Source organism: Halyomorpha halys, unplaced genomic scaffold, assembly GCF_000696795.3.
Source record: "Halyomorpha halys isolate HHAL.00 unplaced genomic scaffold, Hhal_1.1 Scaffold755.1, whole genome shotgun sequence".
NCBI lineage: Eukaryota > Metazoa > Arthropoda > Insecta > Hemiptera > Pentatomidae > Halyomorpha > Halyomorpha halys.
Genome location: NW_027108003.1, coordinates 46,145 through 65,797, shown reverse-complemented (window position 1 = coordinate 65,797; position 19,653 = coordinate 46,145). Strand labels below are relative to the sequence as shown.

The 19,653-nt window shown below is 29.3% G+C and overlaps 1 protein-coding gene across 6 annotated transcripts in view; it reads left to right on the top strand.

The window, feature by feature from the left end:
• LOC106685908 (leukocyte receptor cluster member 8 homolog) overlaps positions 1-15,865 on the top strand; it is a 21,820-nt gene extending 5,955 nt beyond the window's left edge. For 3 of the 6 annotated variants that reach the window (XM_014428898.3, XM_014428901.3, XM_014428900.2), the window contains 11 exons: positions 410-577; positions 2,259-2,429; positions 4,642-5,110; positions 5,478-5,621; positions 5,731-5,925; positions 6,326-6,445; positions 7,296-7,668; positions 8,145-8,246; positions 8,377-8,572; positions 9,210-9,417; positions 15,032-15,865. In XM_014428898.3, the coding sequence (XP_014284384.1) occupies positions 410-577; positions 2,259-2,429; positions 4,642-5,110; positions 5,478-5,621; positions 5,731-5,925; positions 6,326-6,445; positions 7,296-7,668; positions 8,145-8,246; positions 8,377-8,572; positions 9,210-9,417; positions 15,032-15,194 (2,309 nt within the window). In that variant the 3' untranslated portion in view covers positions 15,195-15,865. The remainder of the gene's footprint in view (positions 1-409; positions 578-2,258; positions 2,430-4,641; positions 5,111-5,477; positions 5,622-5,730; positions 5,926-6,325; positions 6,446-7,295; positions 7,669-8,144; positions 8,247-8,376; positions 8,573-9,209; positions 9,418-15,031) is intronic. The other 3 variants (XM_014428903.3, XM_067046391.1, XM_014428899.3) reach the window with 2 other exon arrangements.
• The last annotated feature ends 3,788 nt before the right edge of the window (positions 15,866-19,653 follow it).

Sequence of the window (19,653 nt, the reverse complement as noted above, 5' to 3'; positions counted from 1 at the left end):
ATTTTTGGTATAAATTATAATATTTTGGACTGGAATATTGCCTAGCTCTTTTTTTTTCAACATAGCAATGCTGATACATTAAATTGTTTCTTTACTAAACTAGAAAATAATAATTCTAACATTATTATTACAACAGTTGTCCGATATAACTAGATATTCTTAGGTTTTGAGTTAAAAACTTTTATTTATTTGAATGGCTGAATGAGATATCTTGGCTACTTAACTCTGTTCTAGATTTTTAACTTTTAATATTTTATTTTTTAGTGATCTTATTTGAAAAGTAAGATCTAATTTTATTCATTAAAAATTTAAACTTTAATATCTACTTAGCATCTACTTTAAACATATCTTACAAGTATATTATAGCATAGATAAACATTTTCTTTTTGACTGTACATGTTTGCTTTAGATGAGAAAAAAGAATCTTATTCTCCATCAAGATTTTTTGATAATAGACAACATATGGCGGACCATTGTTTTAACAACTCAGATTATCCCCCTGGAAATAGTAATTGTATTGTTCTCGAACCTTCTCAGTGGAAAACAGATAATATTTCTAGAATTGAAGATAACTCTGGTAATTCTTTTCCTTCTATAGAGCGGCATTGACAAGAGTAATGCGTTGATTATATATCTATATACTGCTATATTTATTTTAAACAAATTGTCCATCATCTTAATCTGTCTTGAAAAATTTTACTCTACTATTATATTTATGTTTTTATTAACTTTTTAAATTATCATTTGTTTCCATGATATAAACTGTTGGTGTGATGGATAATTAAATTTAGTATATAATATCAATACTTAAAATATTATCCCTTTATGTGTTAAAGATTATAGCCAAATTAATATAAAAAAAGAAATTTTATCTATGGTTTGATACCAATTGAAATATGCAGTATTAGGTTTATGAATACGGACTACTTTTATCTTTCAAATATTGCTTGAACCATGTCAAGTACCTTTGTTTTCTGTAATACAAATAAGGATGCTCACTGTATCAACATCTGTTCAATTCAATAAAGATGGTAAAATGGGAATGAATTCTCACCTTCTATTGACATATATTAACAGATAAATGACGAAATAAACAATCAGAATATAAATTGACTTTTCTGATGGCATATTACAAAGGAGTTGAGGATGGGTGTAGAAAAAATGGAAAATTGAGGAGTACACAAATAAATTATCTATGAGAGCTGCAGTAGTGGTTCAGAAATGAACTCGTTTGAACCAACCAGCCCTTGAAATATATATTAAAAAAAAAACCTATCTAATCTAATAAATGCTTAATATCTGCAAAAATGAAAGTTTAATCTTGTGATAATATTGCCAAATACATTTGTAAACCACAGGTGAAAAACGATCAGTCTCATTTTATGCTGTATCAATTTTTTAATTAAGGACCCTGTTAATTTTATCAAATGAAAGAATAGTTAAATAGAAAGTTATGAGCTCTAATAGATGGCACTGATAGCTTTAAATTTTAAATCTTTAAGGGTACCCGTGCCCCTCCCTGCACCTTTCATTTGTTTTGAAATTAAAATATTGAAGTAACTAAAAATTATAAAATAAATATTGGAATATTAATAGTTGACAGTATGTAATACGCTGTAGAAAGATGGTTCCGGGTGAAACCACCCGGATTCAGTCATGATGAAGTCGTTAATAGTGGGGTAAAACATGGTTACTAATAGTTTTTACTATGTTAGCACCTTTACTGACCATCACCTGGACCATCTTGCATCCAGATTTATAAAATAAATGAATAAATTTGCTTGCATGTGATGTACTTTAAAGTTCCTCAGCCAAAAATATAATAAAATAAAAATATTATTAATAAGGACATTTAAAGCTTATTTGTAGAATGTGGTTGTGAAAGCAGTACCTATGTAACATTGTTCATAAAATCTATGACTGAGCTATTTTAATGAACCATGTGGTTTACCACCATCCCTTGGCATTTCGTTTTGTCTTGATATGTCATTTTCTTTGTCTCTTCTGGAAAATTGCAGCATATAATTTATAAACTATGTGAGTGCTTATGAACTATAAACCAATAACTGTAGGTATATTTCCAAGATTGTCTTCTGCAGATCATTCTGAAGTTCCTGTTTCTGCCCAGGTACCATTGGGACAAGTGTAGATATTTTACACTATCTCTTTCCTTATTCATTAGAATAATTTAAACTTGTTACATACTTAAACATCTCTTACAGCGTAACTTTCTTTGTAATTGTTCATGTTTGCTTTAGATGAGAAAAAAGAGTCTTATTCCCCAACAAGATTTTTTGATAATAGACAATGTATGGGCGATCATAGTTACAACAAATCAAATTATCCCCCTGGAAATAGTAATTGTATTGTACTCGAACCTTCTCAGTGGAAAAAAAATAATGTCATTACTAGAATTGAAGATAACGCTGGTAATATTTTTTATATCTTAAGAGAAATATCTACTAGAATGACTTGTAAATACTCCCTTATAAAATTTTTCTGTTATCATAGTTAATCAAACCAAATATTGTTGATTATTTTTAGCATGTCTTTTATGCTGATGCTTAGTTTCTATTTTTAGTTATTATTTTACAAATTATATTCCTGTACATTAAGTGATTCATATGTGTTACTTTCAAGCACATAACACACATTGGTTATAATAGGGTTATCAAATTTTCTGTTGGATATATATAATTAAATAATACAGCATTTTGTCGTTTTTGAAAAATGTTTTAATTTATGATGATGCTTTAGTTATTGTCAAGCAATAGTGAAATATTCTGGAAGATTGTTGATTTTCCGTGTGTATCCAGTCTGGGTCCAGTCAAATTAAACTCAAATAGTAATTAAGTACTATTTTATTATTATTATTATTGTTATTATTTCCATTTATAAAAATAGTACATAATATTACTATTTGAGTTTAATTTGACTGCACCCTGCCATATTCCATTTATTATACCAAGGCTGCAGGATAATCCTGAAACTGTATTATTATAAGTACTGACTGTGTTTTGTTGTACTTCCTGTTGTATTATTACAGAATAATGTATTATTTTTTTTGATAAATTGAAATATTTTTATATTTCAGGTTATACATTAATTGGTTTTGTATTTAATTTGTTATGTGTTTTTCTTGAATAAATAACTGCCATGCTACTAAAATTTCCATTAAATAATAATCAATGGCAGTTTTTTTATTTTACAGTGTATTTGCTCTGTAAGGCATAATTTATCATATTAAATGATGTTATTGGAGTAATTTCTCAATATTTTTAGAAATTTAATATATTTCTTTATTACCCTTATGCCGGTTTGAAGAAATACTTGTAATAATTTAAAATAAAAAAAATCTTGTTTGAAATGGGTATAAGAAATTAGAAGATTGTGAAGGAAAATTTAGGCAATCTCACCACTTATTTTTTAAATTGAGTTATTGTTGGTTAAATCCTGATAAAGAAAAACAATATATTTTTATGTTATGAAATGTGGAAAGATAAAACTGGTTCTGTACCTGTTAAAAATTCGTTAAAACCATCCCTGTTCATGTGAAAGAGGGGAAAACAGGTGATGCCCACAAATAATTAAACTCAACAATCAACACATGAACTAATGACAACATGATAACTGATAACTTACTAATTTAAGTACACTGATTTTTTATGGATTGTCAAACTTTGCAATTAAAAAATTCATTTTTCCTGCATTCAACTAATGTGGATAACACTTATTTTTCATATATGAAACTGTTAACAGTTATTGTCTCTATTAGATTTTTGTTATATTGTTCTGATGAATCACATCGAATAAAATTAAATTATAGCTTAATTTTGTATTTACTACAAATACTTTATGCTATCCGTTCTTTTTGGGATTGAAACATTACCAGTTAATCTGGAGGATATAACAGAAAGAAATTACCTAGTATGTATTTAACTTCCACGTTAGGTAATGCTAAAATTAATTGGAAAAATTAATCTGTCATGTGTAAATTAATGTGGGCTGAAGTTTAATTTAGTTGACCAAATTAGTTTTAACTTTTAAATTAAAAGTTCTTAATGTAAATGATTTATATTTAATATACAATGATTTATATTTGTATATACAATATATATTATATGTACAAACATAGATCAATTTGTATATACGATTGTATATTAATATACAATGATTTATATTTGATATATGGTTATAATTTGATCGCACCCTGCAACTATCTTCGTATAAGTCATTCACGGTCAACTATCTCTCATGATTGTAAATGATTTAACTTAAGAGTAGAAATGATGTTCAATTTTTAAATACTAGTTATAAGATTTTTTTTATTTTACCGAATGTAACACTAATTTTTTTTTTTGTTCTCTATTGGAAGTTACTTCTACCAAGGTTTAAGACATATTTACCATTTGATATCCTATCAATCTTCATTAATTTCTTACCTCATTAATCCCTAAGTTATCAGGGCAAGATTTTTTGTGAAAATAAATCTTTGATAAATAAATAAAATTTGAAAGTTAGCAATGTTATTACCTTCAGTGAATCTTTATTTAATTTTTTACTGCTGGTTCAATGGGGTTCTACTATATTAGTACTTTCTAGATTTTTGTGTAATTAATTATTTTATTATTGTTATTACAGCTCCCCCTACCAACACAAGTAATACAGCTCCTAGTGGAGGTACAACAGGAGTTGGCCTTGGAGTTGCTGCGAGTGGAGGAGTTGGCCCAATTCGATTTAATATGAATGCTCAGAGACCAAGACCTCAATTATCACAGGCAAATCCATTAGGTCCTCGTCCTGGTCAACAGACTGCAAGTAGCAAGAAAAGAAACAAGAAGAAGAAGAAGCAGCAGCAGCAGCAACTTCAACAACAGCAACAGCAACAGCAGCTTCAACAACAATTGCAGCAGCAGATGGCAGAGGACGATGATGAGCCTGAGACCCCTCCACTACCTGCCAGTCCTCCTCCTCCTCCCCCACCACCTCCACCTCCAGTCTGTCCTCCTCCACCGCCCCAGCAGCCTGTCCCTACTCCTCTTGGTGTTGGTCTGATGACACAGCATCCTCCAGGCATCAGATATGTTGACGATTGGCCTCCATCTCTGAGGTAAATGTTACATATTTTATAAGTAGTCGAACTTCTACTTAGCAAACTTGTTTCTCAATGTAAAAAAAAAAGTATTTAAATTGATTGAGCGTAACATATTAACTATTTTCAAAGTAGTGAGTTCAAGTTCAGAGGTAAAACCTTTCATTTACATACAGACAAATTTAATTTTTTTAATGCAATCTAATTTTTTTTTTTCCAATTTACACTGAAAGAATTTTCTTAAAATAATTTTAAGATCTTCAAAAAGTAATTCAAAATATTGTGAATTTCAATGAATTTAGTTCAAAATGTAGAGGTCCGACTGTAGATTATTGTGTAACAATCTGCTCCTACCTTTTTAATCTTTAATTTTTTATTGTTTTAGAGATTATGTAAATAGATGCTATGCTAAATGTGTATTGCAAGTTGATATGGATCGGGTTGGTGTGATCCTTAAGGGAAAGATACTCAGAGCCACAAGTGACGGTACTCTTTGGACAAAGAACTGGGCAGAAGAACCATTACCGTTGTGAGGAGAATTCTTAACTTATCTTTATGATACCTTCATAAATTGTTTCTCTTAGTTTTAATTTGTTTTCTCATATTATTAAGCCAATTTTCTTTAATTTCGTCTCCAGGTTGGACAGTGATTCCAAACCAGCTGGGGGTTTAACTCTTGGAATGAATTTAAAAGATAAATTGAATAAAATGTCTTCTCGGCTTGGACCTCCTCAAAAGAATCAAGATCAACCACAACAAATGAATAACCAAGAGATAAACAGGCCACACAAGAGGTCATCTTATAGGCCATCATTCAAAAGAAGTTACTCCAGGTAAGTTAAATAAAACAGGTTCAACTGCAATCTGTTGAGCTTTACTAAAGAAAATCGTTGATTAATCCAATCCATGTCCAAAAAAAAAGTCTTGATTTGTCCTGCGAGTGCGATTTTCATATTTAAGGAAATATTTTCTGATTTTTTAGGATAAATAAATATTTTTTGTTTTTTAAAATTGCAAAAAATTTTCTCTAAATTATCTCAATATTTTGTAATTATCTTTATTAAATCTAACAATAACAAAGCTATTTAATTTCAATTGTATAGGTTAAAAAATTAAGGAAATGTTTTATTAAATTATTATCACAGTTGATAGATCATTTAATTATAAATCTAATTAGATACCAGTAGATCTACACTTTTAAAGTTTTGGCTATGATTTTTATTATTGTTCCAGTGATAGTAGCAGTTCTACATCAAGCGATAGTGATGATAATAGCAGCTCTAACAATAAGAGGTCATCAAGGGACAAAAGGTCATCGCAGTCTTGGAACAATAAAAGGCATTCCAATAAAAAGTAAGTTATCAGAGATAATTTTTAATGTTTTAAAATTTGATAATTTAAAGCAAAACCACAAATCCAACCTTTCCACTGCATCTGTTTTATATGTATGTCGGTAGTGATCCTTTTAATTAATTCTGTGGACTAGATGTCAGTTTCTGATTAAACTGGTGTCAAGATAAATTTAACTCTGAAGTTAAATTTACTGAGACCTTGTTTGCTGTTTCGGTAAATAGTGACTGTGACTTGCTTAATGTTTGTTAAGTTGGCCTTGTGAAGTCCTTTTTTGTAAGTATATCAAAGTCCACACAAATATCTGATTCCGTGACCTGGAAAACAAGTAAAAGGAATTTGTTCATTCTAGAAAAATCAGGAATTCCAAGGAAAAATATAAAGCACTGAGAAAGTTCATAGGTAATCTCTGAATGGGACTCGACCTTTGTAATAAAAAAAAAAATTAAATGCCTTAAAAATTCAAAGTTATCTATTTTTGAAATAATGCAGAATCCAAAAATTTAAAGAAAAACCTTCCATGGCTTTTCTGTGAGACTGTGTCACATCACCCCTTGCTGTTCCTCGCAACTCGATATTAGCATATCCCATTTTGTTTTTATTGGTGTGGATCAAGGCTGTTTGAGGGTAAAGATTAAGTGTTCTAGAATGACTATCCCAAGTTGTAAAAAATATATTAATTCAATTTGAAGAGAACTAAAGGTGAAGTAAGATTTATCTAAAAGAGTAATCTTGGGCGGTTATTTCTTCACCATATTTATTTGTGTGTACATGGTTTGAATTTCTTGATCACTAGGTTATATTGTTCTATTTGTGAAAATTATATTTTTATTTAAATGTTCCTACTTTCCAGATCAGAAAAGGCGCATTTGTACAAAGAATATGGAAGCATCGGAGGAGGAGTAGGTGGTCCTATCAGGAAAGAAGTTCTTGATAAAAGGGCAGCAAGGTTTTCGTGCGACAATGCCAATCGCAATAAAAATGGGCTTGTTACATCCGGCTCATCGCCTCCCTTATATGTCATTGATTCGAAGCCTAATTCCCAATATATGATACCGAACGTTGCTAGTGTAGTGAATAGTGCTAATGGTGGGACTGCCGGAAGCAACAATGGAGTTCATGATTGGGAAGAGGACCTTCATATTGTGGGTACATCTACGGATATTGAGAAGCAATACCTTCGGTTAACATCTGCCCCAGATGCATCCCAAGTCAGGCCACCTCAGGTAATGATTAGTTAAATTAGTTTTTATATTGTTAAATTCCTCACAAACTTCTTTCAGTTACTAAATTTCATTTATAAACATTATTATTTACTATTTTGTATTAACAGTATGAGGTTGAATCTTTGATTGATTTGTTATTTGTGTATAATTTTTTAAGTTCTGTTTACCCTTTTTGCTGTTAATTATAATGATTGCTAATGTTCAATAATCAAGAAGTATTAGTATATTATATATAGGGAGATGGTCAGGGTTGCGGTCAAAGGAGAAATAAAAATAGTTTACAACTATTTATTTTCCAACGTTAGTTAATATTAGTATATTAGTTGTAGGTTCTGCTTCAGATTTCTGAAGTTTGAAAATCTCGACTTATTTTTATGGGTTATTGAATGATTTCTCTATTTTCCTGTTCAGTATTAATAACAATTTTTTAAGTGTTAATCTATTAGTTAATATTCTAATCAAATATTTGCTTTTAGATTTTGGCTAAGGCATTGTCTTTGGTCAAAGAGAAGTGGGCTAAAGAATCAGATTACCATTATACCTGTGAACAGCTGAAATCTATTCGGCAAGATCTTACTGTGAGTGGCCTTAAAAATTTTATTTTCTAACAAATATAATTATTTAAAATATGTTTAAAAACTTTTAGCTACTTTATTTCAATTATAAACTTATTTATTTACTATCTAGTAATTAATGCCCTATTTTCAGGTACAAGGTATTAGAGACGAATTCACTATCGAAGTGTACGAAACACATGCCCGTATTGCTCTTGAAAAAGGCGATCATGCAGAATTCAATCAATGTCAATCTCAGTTATGCCAATTGCACACGGCAAGTTCTAAAAATAGGGGTGAATTTGTTGCCTATCGAATTCTATATTATATTTTCACAAACGAGTTTTTAGGTAAGGAAGCACAAACAGTACATTACTTTATGACTTACCATATTTAATTCTAGTATTAAAATTAGTAAGTTAAGTGCTGCTTGAATTTTTCATATTTGTGAAATTTTTTTTTTCTAACAAGCTACCATTTCCAACTTGTTAATCACGTTCATACCTCAAAATAAAATTATCGATGAAAATATAGAATCCAAGTTTCTATGTAATAAAGTATCCATGAAAGTACTAATTTAAATTATGTTGTTTAAAAAAAGGTTAACAATTAAAATCCTAACCAGAAGATAAATAGTTTAATACAAATATTGAACTTGAGCGGAAAACAAAAAAAAAAGTTAGGGTCAGTGTGGTGGTAGATTTTATATTGAAAAATAAAATAAAATAGTCAAAGTTATTTGTTTTAATTTTACTTTTCTAAGATTATAATTAAATATATTTTGCTAAATAAAGTTTGAACTATTACTATATTTTGTAGAGAAAATATTAAAGTATCTTTTATAGTCAATAAAAATTTTTTAATTTGTTTTTATTGTATAACTTCCTTTTCTGATCTCTGTTTCTTAAAAAAACATTATTTGTCTATTAAATTATAATATTATTGTTATATATATTTGTTGCTAAATGAAATATTTTTTTATTTTAGATCTTTCAACATTAGTCAATTCATTACGTGAAGAAGATAAGGCTGATGACTGTATAAGCCATGGGCTGAAGATGGCAAAAGCCTGGACCAGCGGCCTCCATTCTAGGCTGTTTAAACTTTACCTTACGGCACCTCGTATGTCTCCATACCTCATTGACTGGTTCTTAGCCAGGGAGAGGCTGAAGGCTCTCAAAGTCATTATTAAAGCGTGAGTCATAACAAAACTTCTTATCTCGTTAAACATTGCAGGGTAACTGTGTAAGGATAGTTGCTATAACTTTTTTTTATCCATTAACTAATTCTATATAATTATATGGCTAGTATTTGGGAAAAACTGAGAAACTCTTAATTTTTTAATAGAAAGAGAAATGAGGTGCATTGAATCTAGTTCAGTGGAACTGAAATATACCGGACACCCGCGAGTAAGATGATTTTATCTGTTATACAGAGTTGTCTGCTTTGAAGGGGTTAAATTAAGTTGTGATAAGTCTAAAAAAAAAAAAAAATACAATTTTATACAAAAAAAATCTTCCTTCTTGGAACATTTTGTCTCGACCATTGTTTTGTAGAGCACATACATTGGTAGTAAAACATAAATTTGAAAATTTGTGGACAGTATGTCGAATTTCCTTGATCATTCTGGGGTAACCTATGACTACTTTACCAAATCAATATTTTACCAAATTAGTACTATAGCATTGCAGCAAGGCGCCATGGATGAACTAAGGGCCAATTTTTTATTTAATTGTTGGATTATAGATATCTTAAAAGTTTGTTTTTACTTTCATTAATATATTTTGAGATGTATATGTTTGGGAGGAGTGAAAATAATTTTAATTTAAATGAATTAATAAAATTGGTGTCCTGGTGCGGAGTGGATGGGAGCAAATGCATTAAATTTGTACCTTGATGTCGAGGACCTTAATAAGATAGTTTGTTTAGCAGGTATTTCATTACAAAGGAGTGTCTGTTTTGAGAAGTTTAACTGTATTAATAATAAATAGATTTAATAATTTTTGTTATATCAATAAATAAATTTTATTATATCATTAGGTCAAAGGGGAGGATTAGTAAAGCAAGACAAATTTAACTGGATTTGTGAAAGACTCAGCAACTCTTATTTCTTTCTAGCTCAAGACAAAACAATTTAAAATCTTATACAGTATCATTCTTCTTATTTATTTGGTGCATTTATTTTTATTTTTATTACACTGCTGTGCATATTTTCATTTAGTGTCCTTTCCTTTATTAGTTTACTGATGATCACTGTAACTGAATATAACATTGGTTATTACATTATTATTATTATTCAGATGAGGTTTTAAATCTTTAAACTGTTTTTCATATAAATTAAATAAGTTTTCCCTATTACCAGCCATATATTCTTGTAAGTTGATTACATCTACTACTAGAACAGAAAATGGTATTTTAATTCGATTAAAAGACCATTATAATTTATTGATTTTTTATTTCTCGTAATAGTTGATGAATTCAATACAGAGTTGTGCATTTAGGCTTCAATAACTTTTTCCTTTTTTTCCTTACTTTTGTAATTAGCATTATGTTAAAAACAGTTTAATAATTACCCCTCTTGAAAACAAATGATTCATAAACTGTCAATTTTAATTTATGTTTTGATGAATTATTGTGGGGGGAGGGTTGTAAAAATCGATGAATTAAGTAAAGATCAAATTGCCTAATGATTTACTGATAATCAATTTTAATTTTTATTTGGTTTATGTTTCGAGATATGAGCTGTTGAGTTTTTTTTTTTGTTAAGAAATGATTTGTGATGATGTTGAGTTTTTTTTTTTTTTTGTTAAGAAATGATTTGTGATGATGTTGAGTTTTTTTTTTTTTTTGTTAAGAAATGATTTGTAAGTCACTTATTATTCTAAATCTTTTAAAAAGAAGAGTACTTTAAAACTAAAAAGTCAACGATCTGTGATCTATGTTTATTGTGATTCAGTAAGTAGTTATGTTATAGTTAATAATCTAGTCAGAATTCTTTTACAAATAATTATTGTTTATTTATTTATTAATTTTTTTAATTGAGAGAAAGATAGCCTATAGTAGCCATCACCAAATAAAGGTTGGCCTAATAAATTTGATGTTGCCTATTTGCTCTACAATCTAACTTGATTCATTCAGCGATGAAAGATTAGAAATTCTATATCTGCTGTTTTACAGTTTTTCATTATGAAATAAAGATTACTTTAACTCATTAATAGTAATATTAGTTCGGTTGTAATGAAACAAATAGAAAAAAAAAATTTAGATACATACATTAAATTTCCTTAAATTAATTAATAAATTGAACATTATGTGAAATATTGGATAATAATATTAACAAAAATATTGTTTCGCTTATAAATAGTACATTTTCGTTAATTTATAACTGACCCCTTAATAAGGGTGTATATAATTAATGAAACCCTCCTCTCCCGCCCTCCGTGGTTGCCTTACTTATCTGACTTTTCAAACAGACAATCATATTGAGTAGGTTGGTCGATGTTTGGCATGTCATAATCTCACAAGAGGTGATCACATAAAAAAAAAGTTATCCTTCCATCCTGACCCACTAAGATCCCTTGGGAGCGAAGGTCCTATATCACTTATAAAATATTTGCTTAAAACAGGAAGAGGAGACTTAAGATAGTTAAATCGAGCAATATTTAAAAAGTGCCCGAAATTGAAAAACGGCATGAAATTTTATATTGTTTTTATGAATTAAATAATTTGGTCGAAAGTAAAGCTTAACTAACATTAAATGTTTTATCAATGAAGATCTTCCAATTTCTGAATCACAACAAGAGTTGTTTGTCAACTTGATAGTTGACTTAAAAACATATTTGAAAATATGAAAAATCAGAAATATATATATAAAATTTTTATTTGAAAAAAGAAATATTAGTGATTTCCTTTCAATATCCTATCTCTACAACTGAGCCGAACAGGAGAACTGTCTATCGTCCCAATGTTACAATTTAAAGATTAAACTGGTATGGCTCCTGTTATATGTTGGGATATAGTGGAAATGCTCACCTACTTTTTGTGATGGTTACTATAGGTGAAAAATTTTACAGATTTGTGATATGAATTATTTAATTTCTTTATATATTAATATATTTTTCTTTTAATAAGATTAATTTTATATTGTTGATAGTATTTTAGTAGAATACTTCATTTATATTTTTAATTTCATGCCAGTAAATAACATTTTTTTTAAAAACGAGTTCTTTTTGGGTAATTGCATTATTATCATTGCTTAGTTTTTGGTGAATTGAAATTTATTTATTCTCATTTCCTCCGTTTAAAACATGAAGTTACTCAATTAAATTATGTTTTGTATTATTGAAATTTATTTAAGGCACTGAAAAAAGATAACATATACTTGAAAGAGTATACAAAATTTATTTTATAAACAATGCCTTTTAACACAGGGAGCTTGTTTTCTGATTGCAATTCTATGACATAAAAACCTGATTTATTTTTTAATTGCTGAGAGATTTACTGAGATAGATGCTGAGGGATTGACCTGTGTTACTAGGTCTGGAATTTCTGTTATACCTTCTTTTTGTTTAAAATTTATGCTTGAATATTTTTAAAAAACAGATTTAAAATTTTTTTAGGTATGTGTAAGAGTGTGTATATATGAATGTATAATTAAATACTGAAGTAAGGAGAAAAATTAGTCACCTTTTGTTTTTAATTAACAAATATCTTCTAATTATTATTCAATAAACATTAGAGATCATAAGAAACATAATTTGTAGTATAAATTTATTTTTCGGTGTAAAAATATAATTGAAAATATGAATATTGATTTCCTCCTCTTGTGTTGTTATGATTCATATTTGATGTTGCATTAATCTTTCCACATTTTTAATAAATTTATTAGGAGTATTTTAAAATATTCCCTCTGAGCAATCCAACCCTTACTGCTCAAAGCAATTCTGGTTAAGTTTAGCTATTATTTTATTTATTTTGTCTTTAAAGCTTATTTCATGGTTTTACTGGAGCATTGAGATGTAGAATACTTGACAGTCATTCTAAATAAGGCCATTAAATCAAATGGGAAAGGTGGCTACTTTTTCCCCCTAGTATACGTCTGTGACAGTCACGATAAAAATAAGTTTACACTGTGAATTATGAGCCTTTTAATTGATAAATTTAAAGAATTAAAAAAATAGAGAAAGATTGTGGAAGAAGCTAGTTTTTCATGACTACCACAGCTATATAAAAAAATGTATATTTATTACATTCATAAATACACATCTTCAGTATTTCATTGCAAATTTTATCTTATTTGAAGACAACAACAGGGAATTATCTTTTATTTTATTTTTTTATATTGGTTGTATTTGATAATATGAGTTTCAGGAAAAGAAGAGATTGCATTTCCAGCATTGAAGGTGAGAATGACATGTTTGAGGCTCCCAGTTTTTATAACAGTCAAATAATTTTAAGCCAATTTTGGTTTGAAGTGTCTTAACTTGTGAAAACCTGTTTTAGTTGTATGAAGCTAAGATATAATTACCTTTTAATACATAGTTATCAATTATTTACTATTCCAGTTCGATCTATAATCTCTTTATAGTTTTTGAATCGAAAAATTATCCGAGATGGGAGTAGAATGATTAATAGTAATCCTTCAAAGCTACAAAATTCTTTTTTGGTTGTATGTGCCTATCATATTTCTAATTCATTCTTCTCATAGAAAACTTAAAATCCGAAGATGACTTATAAATCATGAATATTGCTATGTACACCGATACCAGAAAGTACAGTGGATTTTTAGTGATTATTACTATTGTTCTCTTCTCATCAGGATGATTATATCAACTGGGATGATTTGTATTGAGAATAGTATCGTGAAATTATCATTACTTTAAAGCATCAATTGAAAGCCTCAAACATGTGCTACAAGATATAAACAAAATATATTTTGGTTTGTTTCCATTTTCCTGTTTTCATAAATGTGTGTTAGATTTAATTTCCATCATTTCTTGGCCATGATTGATTTTTCTCATATTAGACATTTTAAAAGTTAACTGTTGAAAAACCTCTTTTCGTAACTGATGTCTTTTGTTCCTTATTCTGACTTGTTGGTTTTATTCTGTCTGTGTTCCTATCTGCTTTGTGGTTTGAATTCTGAAATATTCTGTTTGCTATAAAAGTTACTACATCATCTACATTAAATGAAAATCTTACATAAGGAATATCGTAAAAAGAAGAGGAAGAAGATTATTAAACATAGTACTACACAATGGAATTAAATTAAGTGATTTTTTCAACACAGAATTAGAATAAATGTTAATATAAGAAGATGAAGAATCAAAACAATAACACATATGTTAGAAAATATTCTACTTTTAAATTGATTATCGCTTGAAGATGTTCTACTTATAGATGACAGGAAAGGAAGATTTTCAACTGGTTGAAGCTCTACGCAGAACAAATTCTCATCGCACATTCCACTGCTCACAAGAGTTTGTTTATTTAAAGAGAGAAGAAATCAACCTTGTTTACTAGTTATAGTATATGAGATATTAAGCTTCTAGAAGAACATATCCGTCATATTGATGCCCAATCGATTACAGTTCATGATAATGATATATGATTATGGCTCTTATCACCTTGTCTGTGTCGAATACATAAGGATTTGGTTTTAAACAGTTAACGATTCTTTTTTATTTATAAATTAAAAAATAAATTGTTCTCATGGCCAAGGGGTGATATTTTTCAACTTTAGTATTTAGAATTAATTGTTAATACATTAGTGAGAGATGTGATTTAATTGGAGATCCCTAATTGTTTAGTTATCGACCAGCGGTGCCTGTCGATTTGCTGACGAAGGAACTAGCTTTCGGATCGATAGGAGATACCCTCGAGTTTGTTGATAAGTTTGGACTCATTTTTACTGATAGCTCAAGGACTATGGTAGACTGCAAGTCAAGCACACCAATTTTGGCTGCAGTCTGATTATATTGTTTTTAAACCAGTCTTTTATATTTTTTACTGAAAAAAAACAAAAATCCTCGGTAAAAAAAAGGCTAAGAATATTTTTTTTAACTCAGTACGTTGTTCCAATCGATTATTGGTATTGTTTATATATTTAATAGAAGAAGAATTTTAAAGGACCAAACCGGATTCTCTACAGTTAAAGGATGGGGTCTAATAGTCTATTAAGAAAGGGAGGTTACCTCTTAGTTGATGAATTAGGAAGATGAAAAAAAAATTATGAAATAAATCCAAAAATGAAATGTGAAGATTAAGAAGAGGAAGAACTCGGAGAGCAGATACATTTACAGAAACAGCAAGAAAAACAACAAATCATCACATTTGCTATTTTTTTTTCCAGGTTGTTTTTGTGGTATTGTTTCATTGTGCACTATTTCTGTCTTCATATCATCATCTCGCTCTTAAACAGATTTGTCTCGTCAACGTTCTATTATTTATTTATTTTTCTTTTGAATTTATATGCATATAATAAATGTCACTAAAACGCATCTATTTTTATTTATTTATATTGAAGATGAAAGCCTCAGGAATTATTAAGGAGGGGCTATCTACAAAGTCAAGAACAGGTTGAGATTATTCAATGTGCTCTTTTGTAATTTATATTGTAAATAAATTGTATATTTTATTTTTAATTATTGAATTTCTCCATAGAACTTTTATTTCCTCGTCCTAATAAAATCTTCTTAACCAATTTTCTTAGCAAATAATTCTTGTAGTGCTACGAATAACAATTTTTCCCTGGTTCCTCTCCGCTGACTGCGTAGGTAAGTATGGTAATTGGTTCATATCCTGTTATCAATACACCTTTACGTGTCCGCTCAGTCCACATGAAATGTATTTGTCTCTAGATATGTACAACATTTATTTCTTCAAAACTGGTGGACTCTTGAGTACAGCTTGCCTTTATTGTTTTGTTTTCTTTTAAGGGTTTCTGTCCGCAGAAAATCAGAGACCCTACATGTTATGATTAAAAAACTTTTTTTCTATCGGTTGTGCCAAAATAGCTTTTAAAAATAAAACTTCTAGAAGACCGTTAAATTTTCATTTATAGTATGTCCACGAGCATGGGAAAAAGTTATGATGCACTGTAATTTTATTTGCGTATAACTCAAACAATATTGAATTTTGTGGAAAATTCTATATAATCACTTTATTGGTAATTAAATTTAGATGGTTGTGCTAAGATGGTTCAAACTTGCCAGAACTCGTCTCCATTAAGACCATTAAAACTTTTCATTTATAGTAAGTACGTCCATGAGCTGGAAAAAAGTTATGATGCACAGTGATTTTATTTGCATATTGCTTAAAAAATATAACATTTTATGGAAAATTGTAGACAATCACTTGAATGGTAATGCAATTCTCTTAAAGGAAAAAAAAAAACATTGGAATTATTTAAGTATTAGTAATAGTATGTCATATTAGACTTGGTATTGATGTTTTTTTAAAAGTATTCTGCTCATTTTCCCATGGAAATCCATGTAGTAGTGTGATTAGTTTAGTGATCTTGTTTTGGATTCTGCTTCCAAAGCAGTAAGGAAAGTCCTATGAATGGACACATCTAATATTTTATGGACATTTTTCATATATATGTCATAGCGAGGTTAGTTACTGATTACATTTGTTCTGCACATAAATGTTTACTGAAAAATATTTTGTTAGGGATGTTATCTAAACTCTTAGATCAGTAGAGAAATTCAAATCTACTTCAGATACTTCTGTTATTCTTAATTTTTTTTAAAATTAATTTTACCAGCTCAGTATTGATGAACTGGGTTGTTGTGTGATACTTCATGGTAGTAATATGGGTGCCATTATATTTCTATTTAAAATTAATTAATCAACAGAGGGCTAGTAGAAAAAATAATGTTGTTCATATACATTGATAAATAAACTTTCTTCCAGTTATTAAAAAATAAATTCATTTAAATAAAAATATACCTATGTCAGTATGTTTTATTGAGCAGCCACAACTAAGGAGCATAGATGAACTGGTGTTAGTGTGTAGTAGTAGTATATCACTGTCATCAAGTTAAGCTTGCTCAAGAAATATTGCTCTGTCTTTGTGGGAGGAGCCATTATTGGTACAGAACATTCTTATAAAATATAAACAGGCCAAATGAAAAAAAAAAATTTTAAACATTACACAAGGTTTTTACATTAAATGGAATAGTTGAAGGAAGTAGAAGAATGCACACCATGACTATTGATTTCATTAAAAAAAATACACCTGCAGTATGTTGAAATTTTGTCTTCTAGATTCGAAGTAAAGATACTACCAAAATATCGATACTCTATTTACATTTATCCAAATTCTAGTCATTGACAATAGATTAAAATGTAAAATGCCATTACATGAAAAAATAATTTAATTAAAAAAACAGGGATATGTACTTGCTCTATGTACCTATTCCTTTAGGATTGTTATTGTTTCCTTAAATATATTAGTGGGTTGCGACTGAATCTTTATTTTTTCTTTTCATGTACATAGTTTGATTTTTATCCTTCTGTTGATTTGTATTTAGAAAGAGATTTTATTTATTTGTATGTAATTTTTTTTTCATTAACTTATTTATTTTGTTATTATTGTTAGATTGCAATATTTATCAATAAAATATTGAATTATAATAAATTAAAAAACATATTCGGCAAGCATTAACAGAATATTTGTAAAAGGCGTTAAGTTGGAACAATTTATCTTGATTTCCTTAAATTAATGATGTTTAATTGTCCAAATTACAGCTCGCAAGAATATGGTCATGTGAAAATTTGAGCTGTCGTTAGAGGGGAAGAAACTCTTCCCTATCTACACAAACAATTGGCCTCATTGAAAGTTGAATTATAAATAACATTTTTATTTTCAAATATTAAGTAAAATTTCATTTAAAAAGAAATGTATGCGGTGTATATAAGTTAGTATTCAACGTCTCTAGAACAGCTCATCTGAATGTATTTTCAATGGATCTATTTTTATAACGTAATTTCATCGGCTGCTACTTCCTTAATTTTTTGATCTCGAAATCACTGAAATTGATAATTTGTAATGACCATACGCCAACCAGCTATCATTTCTTTGGTTTGTACAGTGCTGTTTTTACCCATTGGCCGGACGATTTAAACAGTGAAATTAGTCAGGGAATGAAGACCCAATGGTTATTCTCTCACTTGGTTTTGGACTAACTAAATTCTAGTCAAAACATTCCGGTTCTGGATCTGTCAGATTTTTTTTTTCAATATAACATCCCACAACCCAATTCTCATTCTTTTTTCAAAGTTTGAACATCACGCAAGTCATAACAGCACCAAGAAGATCCAGACCATGTTATTTCATTATTTATTACCACATATAAATGCATTTATAATTATTAACTCGGTAAATATATGAATGTACATTTTATCAATTTAAAAAACAGAGATGTTCCAATGGATCCCAAATAAATATACTAGAATGATTACTCACGCGATTGAGATTGAAACGTGGACGAATAAACCTATCCAAATCCCTGGAGTATTGGTTCCCTCCAAAAGTATGTACTGCAAAGAGAGACATTTTTGAGCCTCCATAAATGAAATAAAAATCCTGCCTACTTTAACATATTTCGCCCAGCAGGAATAGCCCCTCCCTATTCCCAGGGAGCTTCAGGCAAACATGCCATCACTGACGACACCGCCTTCAGCGGACCCGGCAATCTATCTTACAATGCCATAGTGGCAGACCAAGATGCTTTCAATCGGCAGCATATGTACATAATATTCTTTTCTTTGTATACATTTGTAATTTGTTTGTTTCATTTTTTTTAGAAGGTAAGAAAAAAAATATATTACGCCACCAAAGTCTTCATCTTTTGAAATGACCCAACTAGGTCAGGTCATTTCTGTTATCACATAGGGCAATGTTTATTTTTTTCTTTGTTGAGCATTCTTCTTGTACCTATTTGCTATACTGGTAATGGTGGGGGGGAACAAGTCCGGCAAGTGGGTCTATTGGTCTTTTTTGCCACCCCCAAGGCAAACCAATGGAATGACTATGTATCTTATTCCTCTATATCGAACCTTTTCGTCTTTCTTATGAAATTCAAAAGTGACTCCCAATCTATAGAGGAAGCCTCATTTCCTTTAATTCTATCATAGCCTAATTGCCTGTATCTTAGTGACGCATACCTACCACAATCTGCTATGTAATGTAACGCAGTCTCTGGGGCCTGTCCGCATAAGCAGTAGGTTTCATCATGAACTACTCCACTTATCTTAAGATGTCTTTTAAGTCTACAGTGACCTGTCAGGACTCCTATTAATAATCGGACCTATTTGCTATATGCAGTCTCGACTCTTTTCTTATCTTAAGTTCATAGATCATTCCCATGTCATAATTATTCTCAGTTTATTCACCTATAAAGTTTTTTTATAATCGCCAAGAATT